Source organism: Thamnophis sirtalis, unplaced genomic scaffold (assembly GCF_051295495.1).
Source record: "Thamnophis sirtalis isolate CommonGarterSnake01/CBP01778 unplaced genomic scaffold, rThaSir2_p1.2 scaffold_7, whole genome shotgun sequence".
Lineage (NCBI taxonomy): Eukaryota > Metazoa > Chordata > Lepidosauria > Squamata > Natricidae > Thamnophis > Thamnophis sirtalis.
In genome coordinates this window covers 2,287,037-2,305,625 of record NW_028261387.1, presented here as the reverse complement: position 1 = coordinate 2,305,625, position 18,589 = coordinate 2,287,037, and the positions used below count along the sequence as shown (strand labels likewise).

The window sequence follows — 18,589 nt, the reverse complement described above, 5'->3', positions numbered from 1 at the left end:
TGATTGGAGCAGGAGAAGAGAAGGTGAAGAGTTATGGCTTACCGTGGCACGACAAAACTGCGCTCGACTAAAGCGCGCCCGATTAAACCGCGTCGCTGACGTCATCAACAGGGTGACAACAGCGAGCGTGGAGAAAGAAGGGCACTTTAAATAGTGCTTTGAAAGCAAGCCGATTCAAGTTAAGGTAAGAGTTAGGGTTAGGTTAAGGGTTAGGTTTAGGATTAGGTTTGGGGAGGGTTAGGTTTAGGTTTAGGGGTTAATTTTAGGTTTAGCGTTTACAGCGTGGTTTTTTCTCTGCGCTGTTGTCGTGCTGTGATGACGTCAGCTACGCGGTTTCGTCGAGCGCCCTTTAGTCGAACGCGGTTTTGTGGTGGAACCATGGCTTACAGGGGTAATTGGGAGCTTAAAGATGTTCAAAATGGTACAAATTGGATTAGGAAAAAAAAACCATGATTGCTTATTTAAATGACCGTGTCCTTCGCTAGCACACGTACATTTGGGAAATACAGTTCCTAATTTGTTACCAGAATCATTGGGTAATTTATTAATTTAAAACCCATGTTTGATGGCATTATGGTTTGTTACTTAATAATAGTATGCTATCTTGGCTGTTCCCTGTCCTTCCTAGCTTGCACAGGAAGTTAGTGGGATGGTGCTGAGGTGAATGAATAAGACACCTCTGAAACATGGCAAGTGCATTTAGGAGATAAATATGAGTAGCAGTATTGACTATCTCCATTTATGAATGTAGATAACATATCACTTGTTAGCATAATATTTGATTGTAAAGAACCATTAATTTTTTAAGGAAACTAAAACATTTTGTGATGTATCTAAGATGGTCCGTAAAAATAATTAGATTTATTTGGACACAGAATTTAGCTAACATCAAAACCAACATGAGAAGTTTCTTTTTCCAGTAGTCTTATTTTAATTTTGCAAGGAATACCTCTATTCTAGATATAGTTTATTAGTCTCCAAAATACACTGTCAGTACTGATGAGCTGTTCCACTGGATAATGTCTGAATTTTGACTTTGGCTAAATCTTCTGAGACGGCTTGAATCATAAGCTCTGTTGTTGTCTTCAAATTGTTTGCCATCTGTATAGCGTTATCCAAAGTGCAGTTTAATATCTGTTAAAGCCAAAATTTCATAATCATCAAATATATTTTGTTAGCTAGTTTAAACAATCTAGTTTTAGCTACCGTATTTTTTGGAGTATAGGACGCACCAGAGTATAAGACGCACCAAGATTTTGAAGAAGCAAATTAAAAAAAAAAAGGTTTTGCACTCTGTAGACCAAAACAGCCCGTTTTTCGCAAAAATGAGCCCTTTAAAAAAAAAAAAGGCATGAATAGCCTTTAGGAGGCTTATAGAGTGCTCCTGGGGGCTTGTGGGGGGGGGGGAATTGAGCAAAAGTATGACTCATTTTTTTGCCTATTTCTGCCCTCCCCAGTCCCCAGGAGCACTCTGGAAGCTGCCTAAAGGCTATGCACGGCCATTTTGGTGAAGGCGGTGGGGTTTCAGTAGGCAAAAAATGCTGTATTCAGTGTATAAGTCGCACCCAGATTTTCAGCCTCTTTTGAGGGAAAAAGGTGCGTCTTATACTGCGAAAAATACGGTAGTCATTTCATTGATTGGTATATATACACCCCCTAGCGAGCATACAACATAGGGCAGAATACTTCACTAAGAAACAATAAAAAACCAACAAAAAATCACTTAATAGAACAAAACATTAAAACAAAAGCCCAAAGCAGCCACATACAAACACATAAAGTGCTGGAGGGGGCAGTGGGGGGGGACTTATTCAACAGATCATACTGCTTCCATATCCAGTGCCTAAGGAGTAAGTAAGTAAGATCTTTATTACGATCAAAGACCAGCAATATACATTTGTCTTTACACTATATTAAAAATACATTAAAATATAATTTAAAAGTATTGACATTAAAAGTGGATAATAACATAATCGTCCAAAGATTGTTAGAGGGATGTCCAGATAATTGGTACAAGATGGTGCTATAATTCTGAAGCCAATTTTTTTTCTTATGGACATTGCAGCAGCACAGAACTTTGCCACTGCATACGTGGTAACCGGGTTAGTGTCCTGGAGGAGAAAGCCTAGATAAAAATGGTCTGCCCTCCCTGGCAATCTCTCTAATAAGGGCAGAATATGTGCAGACCTACAAGCTCTGTATAGCTCGCAGTGTAATAGAACGTGTGAATTATCTTCCACTTCTCCTTTACCACATATACAAACGCGTTTGGCTATAGGTGTTCTTTTATACCAGTGCCTAAGGAAGAAAACAGGATTTTAAAGGCAAGATCAGGGCCAACCAAATCTAAGCAGGGATTCATTCCAACAGACCTGTTTCCTGGGGCCCATTGCCTAAACAACAGGACTGAGAGCATGACAACTCAAAATTCTTAAAAACATCAGAAATATAAATTTCTCAGACTTTCCACCAAGCACTAAACAATATTGCTTTTGTAAATGATGATCTTGTCTTACCGTGTTATTTATGTCTTTACTTTGCCTTTTTCTTCTATTACTGACTGACTTCCTTCCATTAATATTGCTACCAGAGAGGTACTGTGGTGAAAGGATAATGTTATCCTGCATCTTTGGATAGCGAGTTTGGGGAATATATAGATTCTGTCTAAAAAGACGGAGCATAAGAAAATTTAAAAAAATGTTCATACAGTACATTCCATGTTTAATATGCAAAATGTAGAAAACCTGGCAATCCAACAATTTAAATCAAGATGTTAATAATGCACTATTTGACAGACTGATTTCAGGCATTTATGCACAATAGCAAAGACATCCAACAATTACAATTTTTCCCTTTTAACTTAAATATGTCTGCATAATTAATGTTTCACCAAAGTACAAGTTTGCACAATTGGCTATTGATTGGTTCAAACTGTAACAGACCTTACCTGTCACATCTATCTATAAAATTTTCTCTCTGTTCTTTTTGATAAGCAATCCAATTATTTTGCGACGAACCTGAAAATAATTATATTTCATTAAATAAACATATCTGCAGTTCCTGCCCTAAATATCAAAACGTTTTGAATTATTATAATGCTGCCTTTCAATTATTAGAAAAGGTGGCTTGGAAGATGGTAATACAATCTTTTGCTAGGAGACGGCAACTTATAAAGGCTATGAAAAGATTAATACTTATGGGCCAAATTCTGCTTTACTGTGTTCAAACTTTTTCTACAGCAAAACGGTTCCACCACAAATCCGCGCTTGACTAAACCGCGTCCGACTAAACCGCGTAGCTGACGTCATCAACAGGGCGACAACAGCGCGGAGAGAGAAGCACGCTGTAAACCCTAAACCTAAAATTAACCCCTAAACCTAAACCTAACCCCCCTAAACCTAATCCTAAACCTAACCCTTAACCTAACCCTAAACCTAACCCTTACCTTAAGTTGAATCGGCTTGCTTTCAAAGCGCTATTTAAAGCGCCCTTCTTTCTCCGTGCTGGCTGTTGTCACCCTGTTGATGACGTCAGCGACGCGGTTTAATCGGGCGCGGCTTAGTCGAGCGCGGTTTTGACGGGTCACGCAGCAAAACAAAATACGTTGCAACACATGGAGACCTTGACTTATGACCGATCGTTTAGCAATTGTTTGAAGTTACAACAGACTCCCAAAAGGTACTTACGACCTAGCTCTGAAGCTCAGATGGACAGTTCCCCTCTGTCATGTGACTGCGTTTACAGCGGTTTATAGCATCCTGGATTCAAGTGACTGATATTTTTGTTTTGCTGAAAACTGGAGTGTGTGATTTTCTGCAAAAATGCCCCACAGCGAACAATTGGTTCGCTTAAAGACTGCAGATTCACTTAATGACAGCAGCCATTCATTTAATGACCACATCAGAAAAGGTAATAGATCACTCACATGATAACCCACTTTGTAAATATCACGGCTTATGCCCGTAATGGGGAGAACTATCGATATAAACTGAAATGTATAATGAGATTTATTTTTTTTGGCTGCTGTCTTGCTGCAAACTCTGTTTCCACAGATTAGTTCTGTAAAAGCAAAGTAATCATTTGAATCTGGGAAGTCAGTCTCACCCAGAATAGGCAATTTACCATAATCCTAAACCCACAATTTTTCACCAGCTTTGTGGTCCTTTGTTAACTTTTTAGGTATAATTTAGATATAGATAGCTAATATAACTGCTAAATTGAATTACGTAATACATTGCAAGACTGCAGCGAAGGAGGTTTGAAAGGGAAAAGTTCTTCTGGGGGGCCCCCTGCAGCCATGTATATTATATTTATTTGACCTCAAATCCAATGGACAGTTTTTCTAGGTTTCAGGGGGGAAAAGCTCATTTAAGGAGTTTCTTACAGCATCTCTCCAAATCACCCTATGGATCTAGAATCCTTCAAAGCCATAATATGTTAAGAATGGGATTGCCCTTGCGAAATGATTCTGAAACTCCAGGTGGTACATAATTGTAACTCTCTGGTCCATAGTGAACGGGTCAATTTTGACCCAGGTACATGACCTTAAAATTCACTTCTGAGTTCCTAAAAGCTTATGAATGAGCACATGCTCTCATATCAATCTGGTCAATGCCTTCAGAAGTTGTAGAGGCTTCATCACTGGAGATTTTATAAGAAACGAGTAGACAGCCACTATCCGAAATGGCATAGGGCAGTGTTTCTCAACCTTGGTGACTTTAAGTCCTGTGGACTTAAAGTCACCAAGGTTGAGAAACACTGGCATAGAGTCTCCTGCTTGAACAAGGAATTGGACTAGAGGACTTCAAGGTCTCTTCCAGCTCTATTCTGATTGGATTGAATTAGACGGCCTCCCTAGTTTCTTCTATAAGAAACATAAATCATCTACAAAGGTAATTTTTGTTTTCTACAATGGCATTCTAATTTTGGAATTCTAAGCTGTAATCTATTAAGTGCCAAATAAAATATTGTATGAGTAACAGAATGCATGAGTGTGTATGTATACCTGGAGAGACACATTTATAAGCTTCTCTATTTTCTACGCTTTAGGTTGCTTTATTATACTGGATTTGTAACATTTGTGTGTACTTCTCTTTCCTGGATGAAGAGATGTTAGGTGTTTTACCTTTATTTAGTTCTTTGTGTCCATGGTGGATCCATGATCCAGGAGGTTTAATTTGAGGTTCCAGGTCAACTTTACTAGACGAACTTTCTCGTAGGTCACAGAATGAAATATCTTCTATTTCATCACCTAGCCCACAAAAGTTATACAGCCATGTTAGACGCTATAAAAGTATCAACCTTAAAGTATGGGAGTGTATAATAAATTTCATTAATGTATTATTTATCATTTATGATTGATGGCATAGTCATTGAAAGAGCCCTGATATTAACCATAGTATATTAATTAATTAATATGGCATTCACAGAAATTGTGAATGTTGGTTTTGTTTTTAATATGTTGTCTTTGTCTCGTTCCCCCCTTTCCCTTGTCTTTTGTGAGCCGCCCGGAGTCCTCCGGGAGTGGGTGGCATACAAGACAAATAAATAAATAATAAATAAATAAAATTTGGTTGCCATGACCACCAGTTGATGCATGAATTGAACTGACTAAGTTAGGCCTTTTCCTAGCAAAAAGATATCACTTCATCTTCTATCTGCTTTATTATTTTAATTAGCATTCTATAGTGTCTTTCAGTTTGTTTGTTTGTTTATCTATTTGTAATCATAAAACAATTTATAAGCAATGCCTGCAAACCAAATAGGCTTATTTGTAAAATGTTGATATGAATAGGCACATGCATAGATCCAAATAGTTAAATATGATAAACAAGTCAATACCTCACTTTAGAAAACTATAATTTTAGTAGCCTAAATAGCTGTCGGCTGTTTCAAGCTGGCAAGTTTAAGCTCACTGGTTTTTTTAAATTGCAAATGCACTAAAGCAATTTCTGTAAAATATTTCTGAACATTATTTAATGTTTTCTGTGAAATATTAGTTAATAAGGAATAACAGCATTGAGCGTGGTGCAGTAATATAGAGCATTTTCATGATATAGCCACAAGTTCAACAGGAATGCAGCTGCCTACAAGCATTTGCAGAGGCAATCTACTATAGATTATGTAAGGAATATTATTGGGCTGCCCTTCTATCGGATTCAAAAGGATGGCTAGATTTACTAATGTAAATGTCTTTGTGTTAAGGAAAAGAATATTAAAAGGTGTTGTAATATAATTCCTTGTGTAGGCGTAGCGGTCACCCATGGCCCAGTGGATAACGGGGCATGCAGAGCCACGCTGAACCACACAGGAGAAAACAAACTCCTAAAACTCCATAACATCCTGATAGTTCATAACATAACATCCTGAGATGTGCCCTACCAATGACGCCCAGGATTTGACCATATATAGACAGAACTTCCCTGAGCAGTAGATTAGAAATTGTACTTTTACAGGCTGTTTTTACTCACATGCGATTGCTCCTCCTGCCTTTGTCCTATCTCAATAAAAGGGGCTCTCAGACCCCCAATCTGGATCGCTCCATCCCGAGAAAGGTTGTGTCCTGTCTTTTCTCAACGTTGGCCTCATGGGCAAACCACGGGAACGTTACAAAAAGGTAGTTTGGAATAATGAAGGGGATGTGATAAAAGTTGTCTTTTGGAACTTCAGATTTGTCACCTTACAAACTCAGTACAAGAAGTCATTATTTGGCTTCCCAAACAGCTGGTGTTCAGACCCATTTTTGTTAGTGCATTTATCGAAAGGCCACAGAAGGAAAAGTCTGTTTCTTATGTGGAATTAAATTTGTCACTAAGAACAAGCTGACCCAATGAATTATCTCCGCGGTTTAATTTCAATTTCATTATCTTAAGTGACATGTTATATATGGCTGTAGAAGGAGAGCGTAATTCATTAAGAGATTGTGAATAAATCAAAGGACATGCAGGATTAGTTTACTCTGCTTAAGTGCTTAGTGTTTTTATAAGAGAGAAGTGAGTATCACAATTTCCTAAATGCAGTGCCAGTTCTGATAAAAGAAATGTGTGGGACCTGAAGATTAAAGAAATTATCACAAGATTTCTTTCATATATACTAGATTCAAGGCCATCCCTTTCTTCTGATGGAGAGCAATTTTTTGAGAAGCTAAAGAAACTTCAGTCTTACTTTAACTGAATTTAAATAAGTGACACCTTATATACCTGTTACATCTAAATCTGGTTTTCCTTCAAAGAAGATTGGAAATCTTTCACAATCAGAATGTCCTTGTGTTGTTTTTCTGTATTCTGTTGTTTTGTTTCTAGATTAAAAATAAAATAGAACACTGACTTAACTGAAATTTAACAGCAAACATACAGGTAATGATGCAATCCCATGCAAGCTTATGCAGAAATAAATCTTGCTAATCTTAATTATCTTCTTCCTAGAAAAGTTTTTCTTGAAATCTAATAATCACTTATCTGGGATATATGTTATATTTGTGCTGATAAATAAATAAAGGGAGACTAGTATAGATCTATTTCAGGCTATTTAGCTCTCATCAGCTAGCCATACCCTTGCTGGGAATCGAACCTGTGCTGTATTGTCTCTTAGGCAGATGTGTTCACCACTGAGCTACAGGGCTCGACTCCTTATCAGCCAAGCCAGGGTGAAAGGTATATATTTAAAGTCACAACCCCTGGTATGCCCAAATATGGGAGGAAGATCACTACTTCCATTTTCTGTCCTTCGGCTCGTCACAAGAGACCATCCAGACAGAAACCCAATATTTTTTACTGTTGCCTTTTTGTTACATTTGTTATATTTGTGCTGATAAATAAATAAAGGGAGACTAGTATAGATCTATTTCAAGCTATTTAGTTCTCATCAGCTAGCCATACCCTTGCTGGGATTAGAACCTGGGCTGTATTGCATCTTAGGCAGATGTGTTAACCATTAAGCCACAGAGTTCTTCTCCTTATCAGCTGAGCCAGGGAATAGGTATGTATTTAAAGTTACAACCCCTGGTATGGTAACACATACATACATACATACATACATACATACATACATACATACATACATACATATGATTCAGTTGACCTCATTTCTAAGTAAATGTGTAGGCTTGCAATTTAAGTCTGTAAGGTAAACTTCCTTGGGTTTTTTGCATTTTATATTGATAAGGATGCTGATTTGATTCATATTATGTTTAGCAATACACATACGAACCTATTAGAATAAAAGGAGCATATTTTATTTCTTGATAACTGCATTTTCAATGTAGGATGAATAATAATTTTAGACTTATCAGTAGAATGTCTCACTTTCTCAAAGGTATCTAAAGCTGATCTTCCTATGGAAAATATTACAGGTTAAAAAAACTGATTAATGGATGCTTCTTATTTAAATGATTTAATTGCTTATTAAAACACAAATGTTTGTTTTTATCTTGTTCTACCTTGTTCATTCAATAAACTGAAATCAACCTCATTAGATTCTTTGCTGCTTAAATTTGCTAGAACTGAAGATCTTATTTGAAGATCATTTAAATTCCTAATGGAAATGAAAAGAAGATTAGCATTGTGTAGTATCAGATTACTATCTGAAATATTGAAACTTAATTGGATCGATATTCTGATACTTGGCCAATGAGTAGCAACACATGAATGAATGCATTTACCACCAATAAATATAATTCTATTTATAAAAAGCTCTGAAGTTTACATAGTGAAATTGTCATTTTGGATAATATTTGGTTTTGGTTCAAGAGAACAATGCCTAACAATGAAAGATAGCAGTATAGCAATAGCAGTTAGACTTATATACCGCTTCATAGGGCTTTCAGCCCTCTCTAAGCGGTTTACAGAGTCAGCATATCGCCCCCAACAACAATCCGGGTCCTCATTTTACCCACCTCGGAAGGATGGAAGGCTGAGTCAACCCTGAGCCGGTGAGATTTGAACCGCCGAACTACAGAACTGCAGTCAGCTGAAGTAGCCTGCAGTGCTGCATTTAACCACCGCGCCACCTCGGCTCTCTTTCCATCATGGAAATGGAAAGAATATGAGAAAGGAAAAATAGCAAATTTAATATATTTTGGGAAGTTACCTATCTGTGTTTTCTTGTTCGTTGTTATAATTCTGTTTTGTTTTATGGGATCTGGGGTATTGGTCAAATTCTTTTATCTAAAATATAAAAATAAAATAAAATATAGAGTGGTTAATAAATTAAGCAATAAGAATGACAAACAACTTAGCACATTCCTTTATAGCAGTGTACTTATTACGTAATTACATTATAGCAATTTATAGCCATGTACTTATTACATAATTAAACTGTAATTTATTGAACCATTAAGCAGATTAAATATGAATTTGACTTACAAGAATATGCCTATTTGTTTGTTGTCTTCCTTTGTCCCCAGATGACATTGTTTTTAAATGGATATTTTTCTTCTGCAGTTCTAGAGGACTATGGAAAAAGCAAAATACGAATCTTTAAAAATTTCTTCTTTAAGGTCTTCCTTTTCTCTAATAAGAATGTTGTTTAATTTCAACCCTCATAGCAAGTTTCTTCAACTTTGAAGAGTATTATTATACTTGTCCCAATCGTAGATACTGATTTAAAGGAAGCTGCAGTGGATGTCATTTTATAACAAACCTTTAATCATATTCTTAAAAAAAAATAGATTAAAATCTTCAGCAGCAATCACTTAATTTATGTAACAGGCATTTAGAAAAAATAATAATCAGTATAACAAGTCATATAAGTCCAGAAAAGCTGAAACAAACAAAATAGTTAAATTTCCTCAAACTGATGTCATGCCCATTGGTATTTAAAGAAAAAAACCTAACATTCTTAATTTACACTGAGTCAGACATAAAAGAACACTCTGAATTCTAACCACAGTGATATATTTATATAATTTCAGTTTGAATGCATTCCATTCTTTCACGCAAGTCTAAATTTCAGCTTGTGTTTGAGTAAGCCATTTTTAGTGTTTATTTTTCAAAACATAACATAACATTCTTTTCAATTTATCTTTGGAAAGTAACCAATAGCCTATTACACCTTTTTACTTGGAATATTATCTCAACTCAGCCAGAGGGACATCCTTAATAAATTTAATCAATTTCAGTGATTATCGTAAAAGTTCAACTTTACATTTGCTGGGATGGATGGTTGCTGTGGCCTTGTAGAGATTTTTTATATGCCTTTTGTGGAGTTCCTTCTACAGGATGGTTTTTTTTCTTCCAGTAGTTCTCATTTTGGGGAATGTTTAGTCCTGCAACATTTCTTTTTGGAGGTTCATTGGTACTTGTAATCAAAGGACTCTGAAAGAAGCATAAGAGAAAAATAGGAAGCAAAATGCATCTATTTAAAACATGCAAAAATAAATGAATTGAAAGTGCTCTGTCTTTGCTTTAAAAATGCTGATTAAGATTATAGCATATAACCTGGCTTGCCATTAAACCTGGATAATTGAGAAAATATTTTTGTTGAAGAAACAGCTGTCATTTTGAAAAGAATTTTCTGGATGAAATTAACAGAAACAAAATACTTATTAAGGGCCAGTTTCTACTAAATGTCAGAAAATGATTTTTTAAAATTCCTTTGGATTGAAGACTACATTATTTTCTTTTTTCACTAATCAGTCTTTAAGACTTACAAAATACGGAATAATGGATTACCGCAGAATAGCTTGAACAAATAGAAGATGATGGGGGGGATGTGAATGACGGTGATGTTATATATGTTGAGGAATATGAAGCGAATGTCTTGTCAATTTTCTCTTTGATATCGTCAAGGAACGTCCCAAGTTTAAATATTTCCCCTTCTACTTTTCTAAATACAAAAAAAAACACAAAACACTCAAAACTATATATAACATTAATTTAGCTCTGTTCTTTCATTATCAGATGTAAGGTATGAAACAATAGAAAAATAAATGAGAAACTGGAAATTGAAATACTACTTTTATGATAGATAATGTTTAATATTTGCTGAAAACAGTGAAGTTGAATGGTAAAATACAACATGTTTGCAGTGATGAAAACGCTAGTTAGATTTAGCAAGAAACGGCTTAGTTTTGGAGGATAAAATTGATAGACAGTTCTGTAGAGAACCAAGAAGAAAAATGGGCTCTATACTATGAGATAGTAATGGCATAGTTTTGATCTTCCAGCTATATTTTTCTATGTTGCCTACATCTTTTAATAGTAATAGAGTTACCTGTAGAAAAAATTTACCTGCTCTTACTACTATACTTTTATCTGTGACAATGAGAGTGAGTTGGTTACTATCTATTCAGTTATTTTACATTTTGGGCTGTTCAATGATCACTTTATAATTATAAAGTATTAAATATTTACCCAACAAAAAAGATTATGACAGTAAATACTGGATTTGGAAAGGCTTCAAATACGTATTTTTAACTGAAAGCATCAATAGGTTTTATTTCTAGTTACTGAAATAACTGAAAGCATCAATAGGTTTTATTTCTAGGTACAGAAGATCAGATTGCAATATTAACAAAATAGTATAGTTAAAAAAATTACAGCTATGTTATTTTAAAACATTAATACTGGACCTGTTAGCATCAAATTTTCCAATAGTTCTTGATGAATGCTTATGGTTCTGAAGTTGCAAAGCATAATGCTTTTCCCTGGTGGCTACATAATTATGTTCCAGTTGCTCCAGTTGTTCTTTTAAAAGTTGCAAAAACTTCATTAAAAAAATAATAAAATCATTTAATTCCATATTAATTTTACTATAAATCTATTCAAGTAATCTATTCCATTAATAGAAACTGAAATGTCAAATTCTCCTCAGATACATAATACCAACAATTTTGGAAGAAACAATATAAACAGAATTATTAAATCCGAATGACATTAAACTTTCTAAACTGATTTCCAGCTTTAATTGTTGCCAAACATCACCCATCGAACTCATTCCTTGAGCACTGTTATAATTTTGTTGCTTCAGTACTTAAAGTACCTCTTCTGTGAAAATAAGCGCTTGTTAAAATGTCTAAATGGTACATTACTCTATGCAGAATTCTACACACCCTTTTCATGCGGGAGGTGTCCATGCACACGTAGGCTTCTGAATCAAATTTAATAGAAGAGGAGGAAGCATCACACAAAACAGTAACCTCACACATCTATTTGCTCTCTAGAAGTGGTCATAAGTTGTGCAGTACTACAGGGCTAGGAACTCTGTATACTTAGTGGTTTCCATTCTGTCATACAAGGCTAACTATACTGAGTTCAACTATTTTGCTAACTTCTAACACAGGGTATTCAAGTCATAGTTACATTCACCCATTTACATCTCAAAATGTATGCAGTAAATTTGCTTTACATATTACGTCGGGGTCACCAAATGTAACATTCCCGTGGTTCGCCCATGAGGCCAATGTTGAGAAAAAACAGGACACGAACTTTCTCGAGATGGAGCGACCCAGATTGGGGGTCTGAGAGCCCCTTTTATTGAGATAGGACAAAGGCAGGAGGAGCAATAGCATGTGAGTAAAAACAGCCTGTGAAAGTACAATTTCTAATCTACTGCTCAGTCTATATATGGTCAAATCCTGGACGTCATTGATAGGGCACATCTCAGGATGTTATGTTATGCACTATCAGGATGTTATGGCGTTTTAGGAGTTTGTTTTCTCCTGTGTGATTCAGCGTGGCTCTGCAACTATATTACAACATTCTGAAATGATAAAAATCACGCAGTATCGCTTATATAGGCAAAAAACTGAATCTGAGCTGCTGTAGGAATTCTAACTCTGCCGAAGGCCGGTGTAGGAAGACTGAAACGAAATCAAATTGTTGTGCTGTTATGTGAATAATTTCAGGGACTGCTATATTAATAAACATTTCCCCATCATAGAAAACCAAGCTCCCATAACAGCTGAAACAGGGTGTGTAAAGAGAAAATTCGAATCCAGAACTTCCTTATTTGTCTGATAAAAGTCACAGATTATCCCTCTTGTTTGTTTCAATGAGAAAAGCGATTCAAAACACACCAATTTAAGTAAGGAGGAAATGCTGTAGGTCAAGGCATGGAATAAATCAGTGGGTGTGTGAATGATGGGACTCTGCCATGTAACTTTCCTTTCAGCCTAGGGTTGCTTAATAAATTAAACTTAGTCCCTATTAAGAACAGATTAACAGAATAAGAGAGTTGAAAGGCACCTTGTCCTTGAAGGTCTTCTAGTTTAACCCCCTGCTCAAGCTATGTTATTTCAGACAAATGGTTCTCCAATCTGTTCTTAAAAACCTCCAGTGTTGGAGCATGCGCAACTTCTGGAGGAAAGTCGTTCTACTGATTAATTGTTATAATTATCAGGAAATTTCTCCTTAGTTCTAGACTGGTTCTCCCCTTGATTAATTTCCACCCATTGCTCCCTGTCCTGCTTTCAGGTGCTTTGGAGGATAGATTGACCCAATTCTTCTACATCAGAACTACATCATGGAAATGGATTGTCTTCAAATGGAGCTCCTGTCTTTTAAAAGTACATATAAAGTTGAATTTACCTGAAAATGTTCTTGTACTGAGAATACATTCTGTTTAATACACTCAGAAAATATTTCAACCTTTAAAAAAAGGAAAGAAGTACATTGCATTTGAACTTGCAGATGAGAGGTTAATAAAATAGGTCACGATCCAAACATTTCAAAAATTAACATGTGGCATTACATTTGCTTTCAGCTCTTCAGTTTGTTTCTTTAATATCTGTTCCGTCTCATCTGTTATATTTTGCAGAAAAGGAGTCTTCGCAGATGGTTGTCTTATTGCATCAACTAACGGTAATGAAGAAGTTATATTTTTAGACCGTGAGTCTACAAATAAAATTTTAAAAAGATCAATAAAAAATGGACAATTTTCTCAAGGCAACAACCTGCTTTTTTTGTAAAGTCTGTTTAAAGTACCTGGATGAGGGGCTTGGGAAAAACCAAACATGTGCTCCATAGGAATGGTTGCAGGAGAAAAGGCAGAAGCTATTTTGGAAGCTATTCCAGTACTTTGTGCTTCAATACTAAGTTCTGCTGTATGTGGATTTGAACAAGGAGGTATCTGAAAATATACACAATCACTGAAAAGTGCAAAATCAGTATTAACAACAGAAATCATTCACTTGCTCTCTCAGTTATACCATCCTTTTATACATACACACACGTACATACTATATACATATACATATACATACATACATACATACATACATACATACATATATATATATATCCTTCCTTCCTTCCTTCCTTCCTTCCTTCCTTCCATTCATCCATCCATAAAATCTTTTGTGTGGCTTTCAGACTACGTGGCACGACAAAACCGCGAAGCCCTTACCCGCAGAGACATAAGTGCGTCGCTAAAGCCGCGACGTCATCACCGCCGCGACAACAGCGCAGCAACAGAAGGGCACTTTAAAACGGCGCCACGGCAGAAAGCCAATTTCAATTAAGGTAAGGGTTAGGATTAGGTTTAGGGGTTTGTTTCAGGGTTTGTTTTAGGGTTAGGGTTAGGTTTAGGGTTAGGTTTAGGGTACTGAGTCCTTGGGAATGCGCGGATTTGCCCTCTGCGATTATGTCATCGCGGTAGGGTCGCGTTTTTCCTTAGCGCTTCAAACGGCGCGAATTAGTCTTCGCGCTTATGTCTCTGCGGATAAGGGCTTCATGGATTTGTGGTGGAACCTTCAGAGTAAGCACAGAAAGCATAACTTGTAGCCAGATACTAAATCAGGACATAAAATAACGTTATCATGTTAAATTAAAAGCTTCTAAACATTACTACTTTGTCAACTCTAAAAATTCTGTGCATACTTTAACAGAACCTGCAATGTCCTAAGAAAAACAAGGCAAACATCTAGATAAAATATTTCTAAAAACAATGTATGATCTGAAGAGAAACCAGAGCTTTTATATATAAAATAAGTCAGAGGGAAAATACATTAGGAAATTAATTCTATTATCCCTGATTTCCCAATGAATTATTTTAATCATCGGATGCTTTAAAAGATAAATAAATTAAATTTTGGGACTGAAAGCTTTTGAATATCAAAAGAGTAAAGCAAACCAACAGGAGAAAAAAATTGGGGTGATTTTCAGAATTGGGAGGAAGGAGAGGAATTAAGGGAATAAGGTAGATGTTGGGGATAAATTAAGGCATTATTTAAAGCTCCAGTGTTACAATAAAATAAAGAAAATGGAGGATAACAGCTAACTGGTTCTTTATTTTTCCTGCCCAACTTTTGAAAAACGAAATTTGTAAATATATTAATCACAAACTGCAGCAATCCTAGTTACAGAAATCAGGAAGTGCTGAGTTGTTCCACAAAAGTTAATTTGGCAATGGGGATTGAGATTTGCGATAATGATGGCGAGGTTCTCATAACATGGGCCATGAATATTTCAAGGAATTTCTCTTTCTTTTAAGTACATGGTATGGACTCTACTCACCTTCAGAAGCCCTCTTCCAAAACAGAAGTGTGATGTTATCAAAAACACAAAAGTTTCTTCAACTGAGGTGCCTTATTTATGGAAAACTCTCCCTAGGAAAACATACTTTCATCTACATCAATATATTTTCATTGCCAGGCAAAAACATTCTTTCTGAACAAGATTTTAATATTTTTGAACAAGATTTTAATATTTTTGTATTCAGTTTAATTTTAAATCCCCACTGTACCCTGCAGTAATATAATTTAAGTTTGGTAAACTATGTACCCTGCATACAATTTGATAGCGCTATAGAAAAAGAAAATACATTATTTTTTTATTAAGAAGTTATCCTCAATAACGAAATTGATTTCTTATTCCGAGAGATTTACCTTAGGACTATTAAATCTTAGGTGGTCGATATGATTTTGAACCTCAGCTTGTCTTGTCAGCACCTGTAGTTTGAAAAGGTGCAGTGAAACATTTTTGAATGTGGTTAATATTTTCAGCATAACATTAAGTTGCTAAATGTTGTTCAACAACTGTAGATATTGTAGTTGTTACAATGACGAAAGGCAGGAGTCAGGTTCCCATTTCAGGTTCCCCAAATCACCTTAAATCTTATGAGGGTTTAGCAATTTTACTCCTAGATCTCATGGGATTTTGCATACCAATGCCTAAACAAGGGCTGAAGATTTCATACATTTGAAGAAGTGTAGAATTAAAAGTTTAATTTGTATTAAAAATTAAAGGTATCATTTTAGACCCTTGAGCATCCATAGGTACAGATTTGCTGATCTATGTCATAGGATACTCAAAAGCATTCTAACTTCTATAGTCAGTAAGCTGCTAACAATTCCTGCAAGAACTGTGAAGGGGGGAAAAAAAAGAATTTTGTTCAGAAAAAAAAATCAGAGTAAAACACAGGCCATTAGCCAGGAGAACAATATATTAACTACTGTAGTTTTATTTATTATTTATTAAAATCCATATGGCCATCAAACTGGGCAGATTCAAGGCAGCATACCTTAAAACCTTAAAAAAAAATAAGAATGCAGAAAACATGAAAATGAAATGATATAATGGGAAAGTACATTGCAAACGTAGAAAGGGAGGAAGATTGGAAAACGAGCCCTTTCTAATACATAATATTGCTGAAAAGCTAGCAAGCTGGCTAATTTGAAGAAAATGCCAAATAAAAGGAGAGTTCTGAGCCAGTATATTGTCCTAAATTAGCTACTACTGTAATATTGCCAGAGATTTATACTGGAAATAATGGATTAATGATTTGGAAACTAGGAATTGTTAGCATAAATAAAGATAATTTGAGTTATTATGATAAAGAACAATTAAAATTATTTTCACAGTAACCAGTGATTTCCAAGCCTGATTCCAGAATAGCAATGGACTCTACTAATAATAATAATAAAGTGGGCGTGGAATAGGCAAAAAATCAGAAACTAGTCTTAATTTGTAATTTTATTTGTTAAAGTTCCATTGAATTTCAGTTCATTTAAATATTCTTCAGCACATTTATGCCACACTGCATTTATTGCAGTATAATTGTATGTATATTTATTAAGAAACATTCTATTAATAAGACTATGGAAGTGGTTTAGGATTGCAATCCCCCCACAACCAAGAATCCGGAAGAAACCCCCTTGTATTTAATTTAAATTAACAAATGTTTAAAGTTGGTTTCCAGCATTGATTTGGAGATCTAACTCAAAAACCAGTGATTGAATTTATCCATACAGAAGCAGAGCTAGCTTATATGCAGGGTAAATCACTTTAAATCTACCTCCAGCTGTTGATCAAGTTCAAAAGTTCCATTTTCGTCTTCTTGATTTCTGATTGTATCAGATTCCAAAAATGTGAATGCTTCTAGCACATCTTTGCCAAGCAAATTTGTGGAAGATTTCGTTCTTTTAAAAACAAAGCTTTCATTACTTCTTTTTAATTCTTTGACTTTTGGAGAAGTCTCAGAGGAATCGTGAAGTCTGTAATAAACCTGGTGTTCATTGCATTGGGGATTATGAAAATTTTCAGTGTTATCTAGAAAGTATTGTTGATTTTGATAATCTTTGTGGGTAGAGGTATAATTTAAGTCTTCATTAAGTCTTCCAGGTTCCTTCTGAATTAGAAATTGTGAGTCATCCATGTTGCAGTATTTGCGGTTACGAACAAGAACACCCTCGTCTATTAAAGATAGCTTATCTTGAGTCAAATCCCAATTTTTGACAACTAAGTTACAACTTACTTTCCTTTCAGTATTCTTCATTTCTTCTTTGGGGGGAAATATCCCTGTATTTTCTGAACTCTTATTTTTTATTAGCACTGTTTCATCAAAACTGTCAGTAAACGATATCTCTGGGATAGTCTCAGAATCAATTAATTGGTATGTGAAGTCTTCTGTTGGAAAATGACGTAAAAGGACATCTGACATTTTTGAGTTGGAGAACTCTTCATTTCTTCCTGAACTGGTAAAACCGCCAAATTGTATTTCCTTTCCTGATGTCATGGCAAATTCTACGACATTCTTGTTCGTCAATAGCACCGCATTGACTTTCCTTTGAGACAATTGCTTTTGGCAGTCTGAATTTTCATTTGACAGGTTGCTGATAGAAGATGTCAATGTGGAAACAGTTGGGGAGACATATTTTACAGAAATAAATTCTTCTAAATTCTGTGAATCACAACTACATTGATCTCTATGTTGTAGATCTCCATCATAAGGCAAATCTTCTTGCTCATTGTCAGTATTGTCCTCAGAGTAAAGCATATCAAATAATACACTATTCACTTACTTTTCATATAGCGAATGTTGTTATATTGAAATTACTTCTATTTTGATCATATCCTGCATGATTTCAAGCTCTGTAAGATTTGAGAGAACACATTTAATTATCTGAGTTATGAATAAGAAGACAATTAAATATTGTAAATCTTCCATTTCCTTTCTGTAAAATTTTCATAGACTCATCATTTGATGCTTGCATTTGTTCCCAAAAAAAAGTCTATGTGATAACCCAAGGATCTAATTTGGGTTGAAAGACACATATACCTACAATGCACATCAGAACAATTATATTATCTATGTCAACTGAATCACGGCTTCACATGTGATTAAAAATTAGACACATACAAAATAGTGATTT

The 18,589-nt window shown here is 35.3% G+C and overlaps 1 protein-coding gene across 1 annotated transcript; it reads right to left on the bottom strand.

Annotated features, from left to right (window-relative positions):
- Positions 1 to 685: 685 nt before the first annotated feature.
- Positions 686 to 18,276, bottom strand: AKNAD1 (AKNA domain containing 1). The gene is made up of 16 exons (XM_087720744.1): positions 17,233 to 18,276; positions 15,824 to 15,886; positions 13,923 to 14,067; positions 13,690 to 13,877; positions 13,527 to 13,586; positions 11,570 to 11,703; positions 10,671 to 10,824; positions 10,144 to 10,313; positions 9,363 to 9,450; positions 9,088 to 9,164; positions 8,438 to 8,532; positions 8,209 to 8,332; positions 7,200 to 7,297; positions 2,948 to 3,017; positions 2,517 to 2,664; positions 686 to 1,134 (listed from the first exon to the last, which is right to left on the bottom strand). The coding sequence occupies exons 1-16, from the start codon at positions 18,211 to 18,213 to the stop codon at positions 991 to 993; spliced, it is 2,739 nt and encodes a 912-aa protein (XP_087576870.1). The 5' UTR covers positions 18,214 to 18,276; the 3' UTR covers positions 686 to 990.
- Between the last annotated feature and the right edge of the window lie 313 nt (positions 18,277 to 18,589).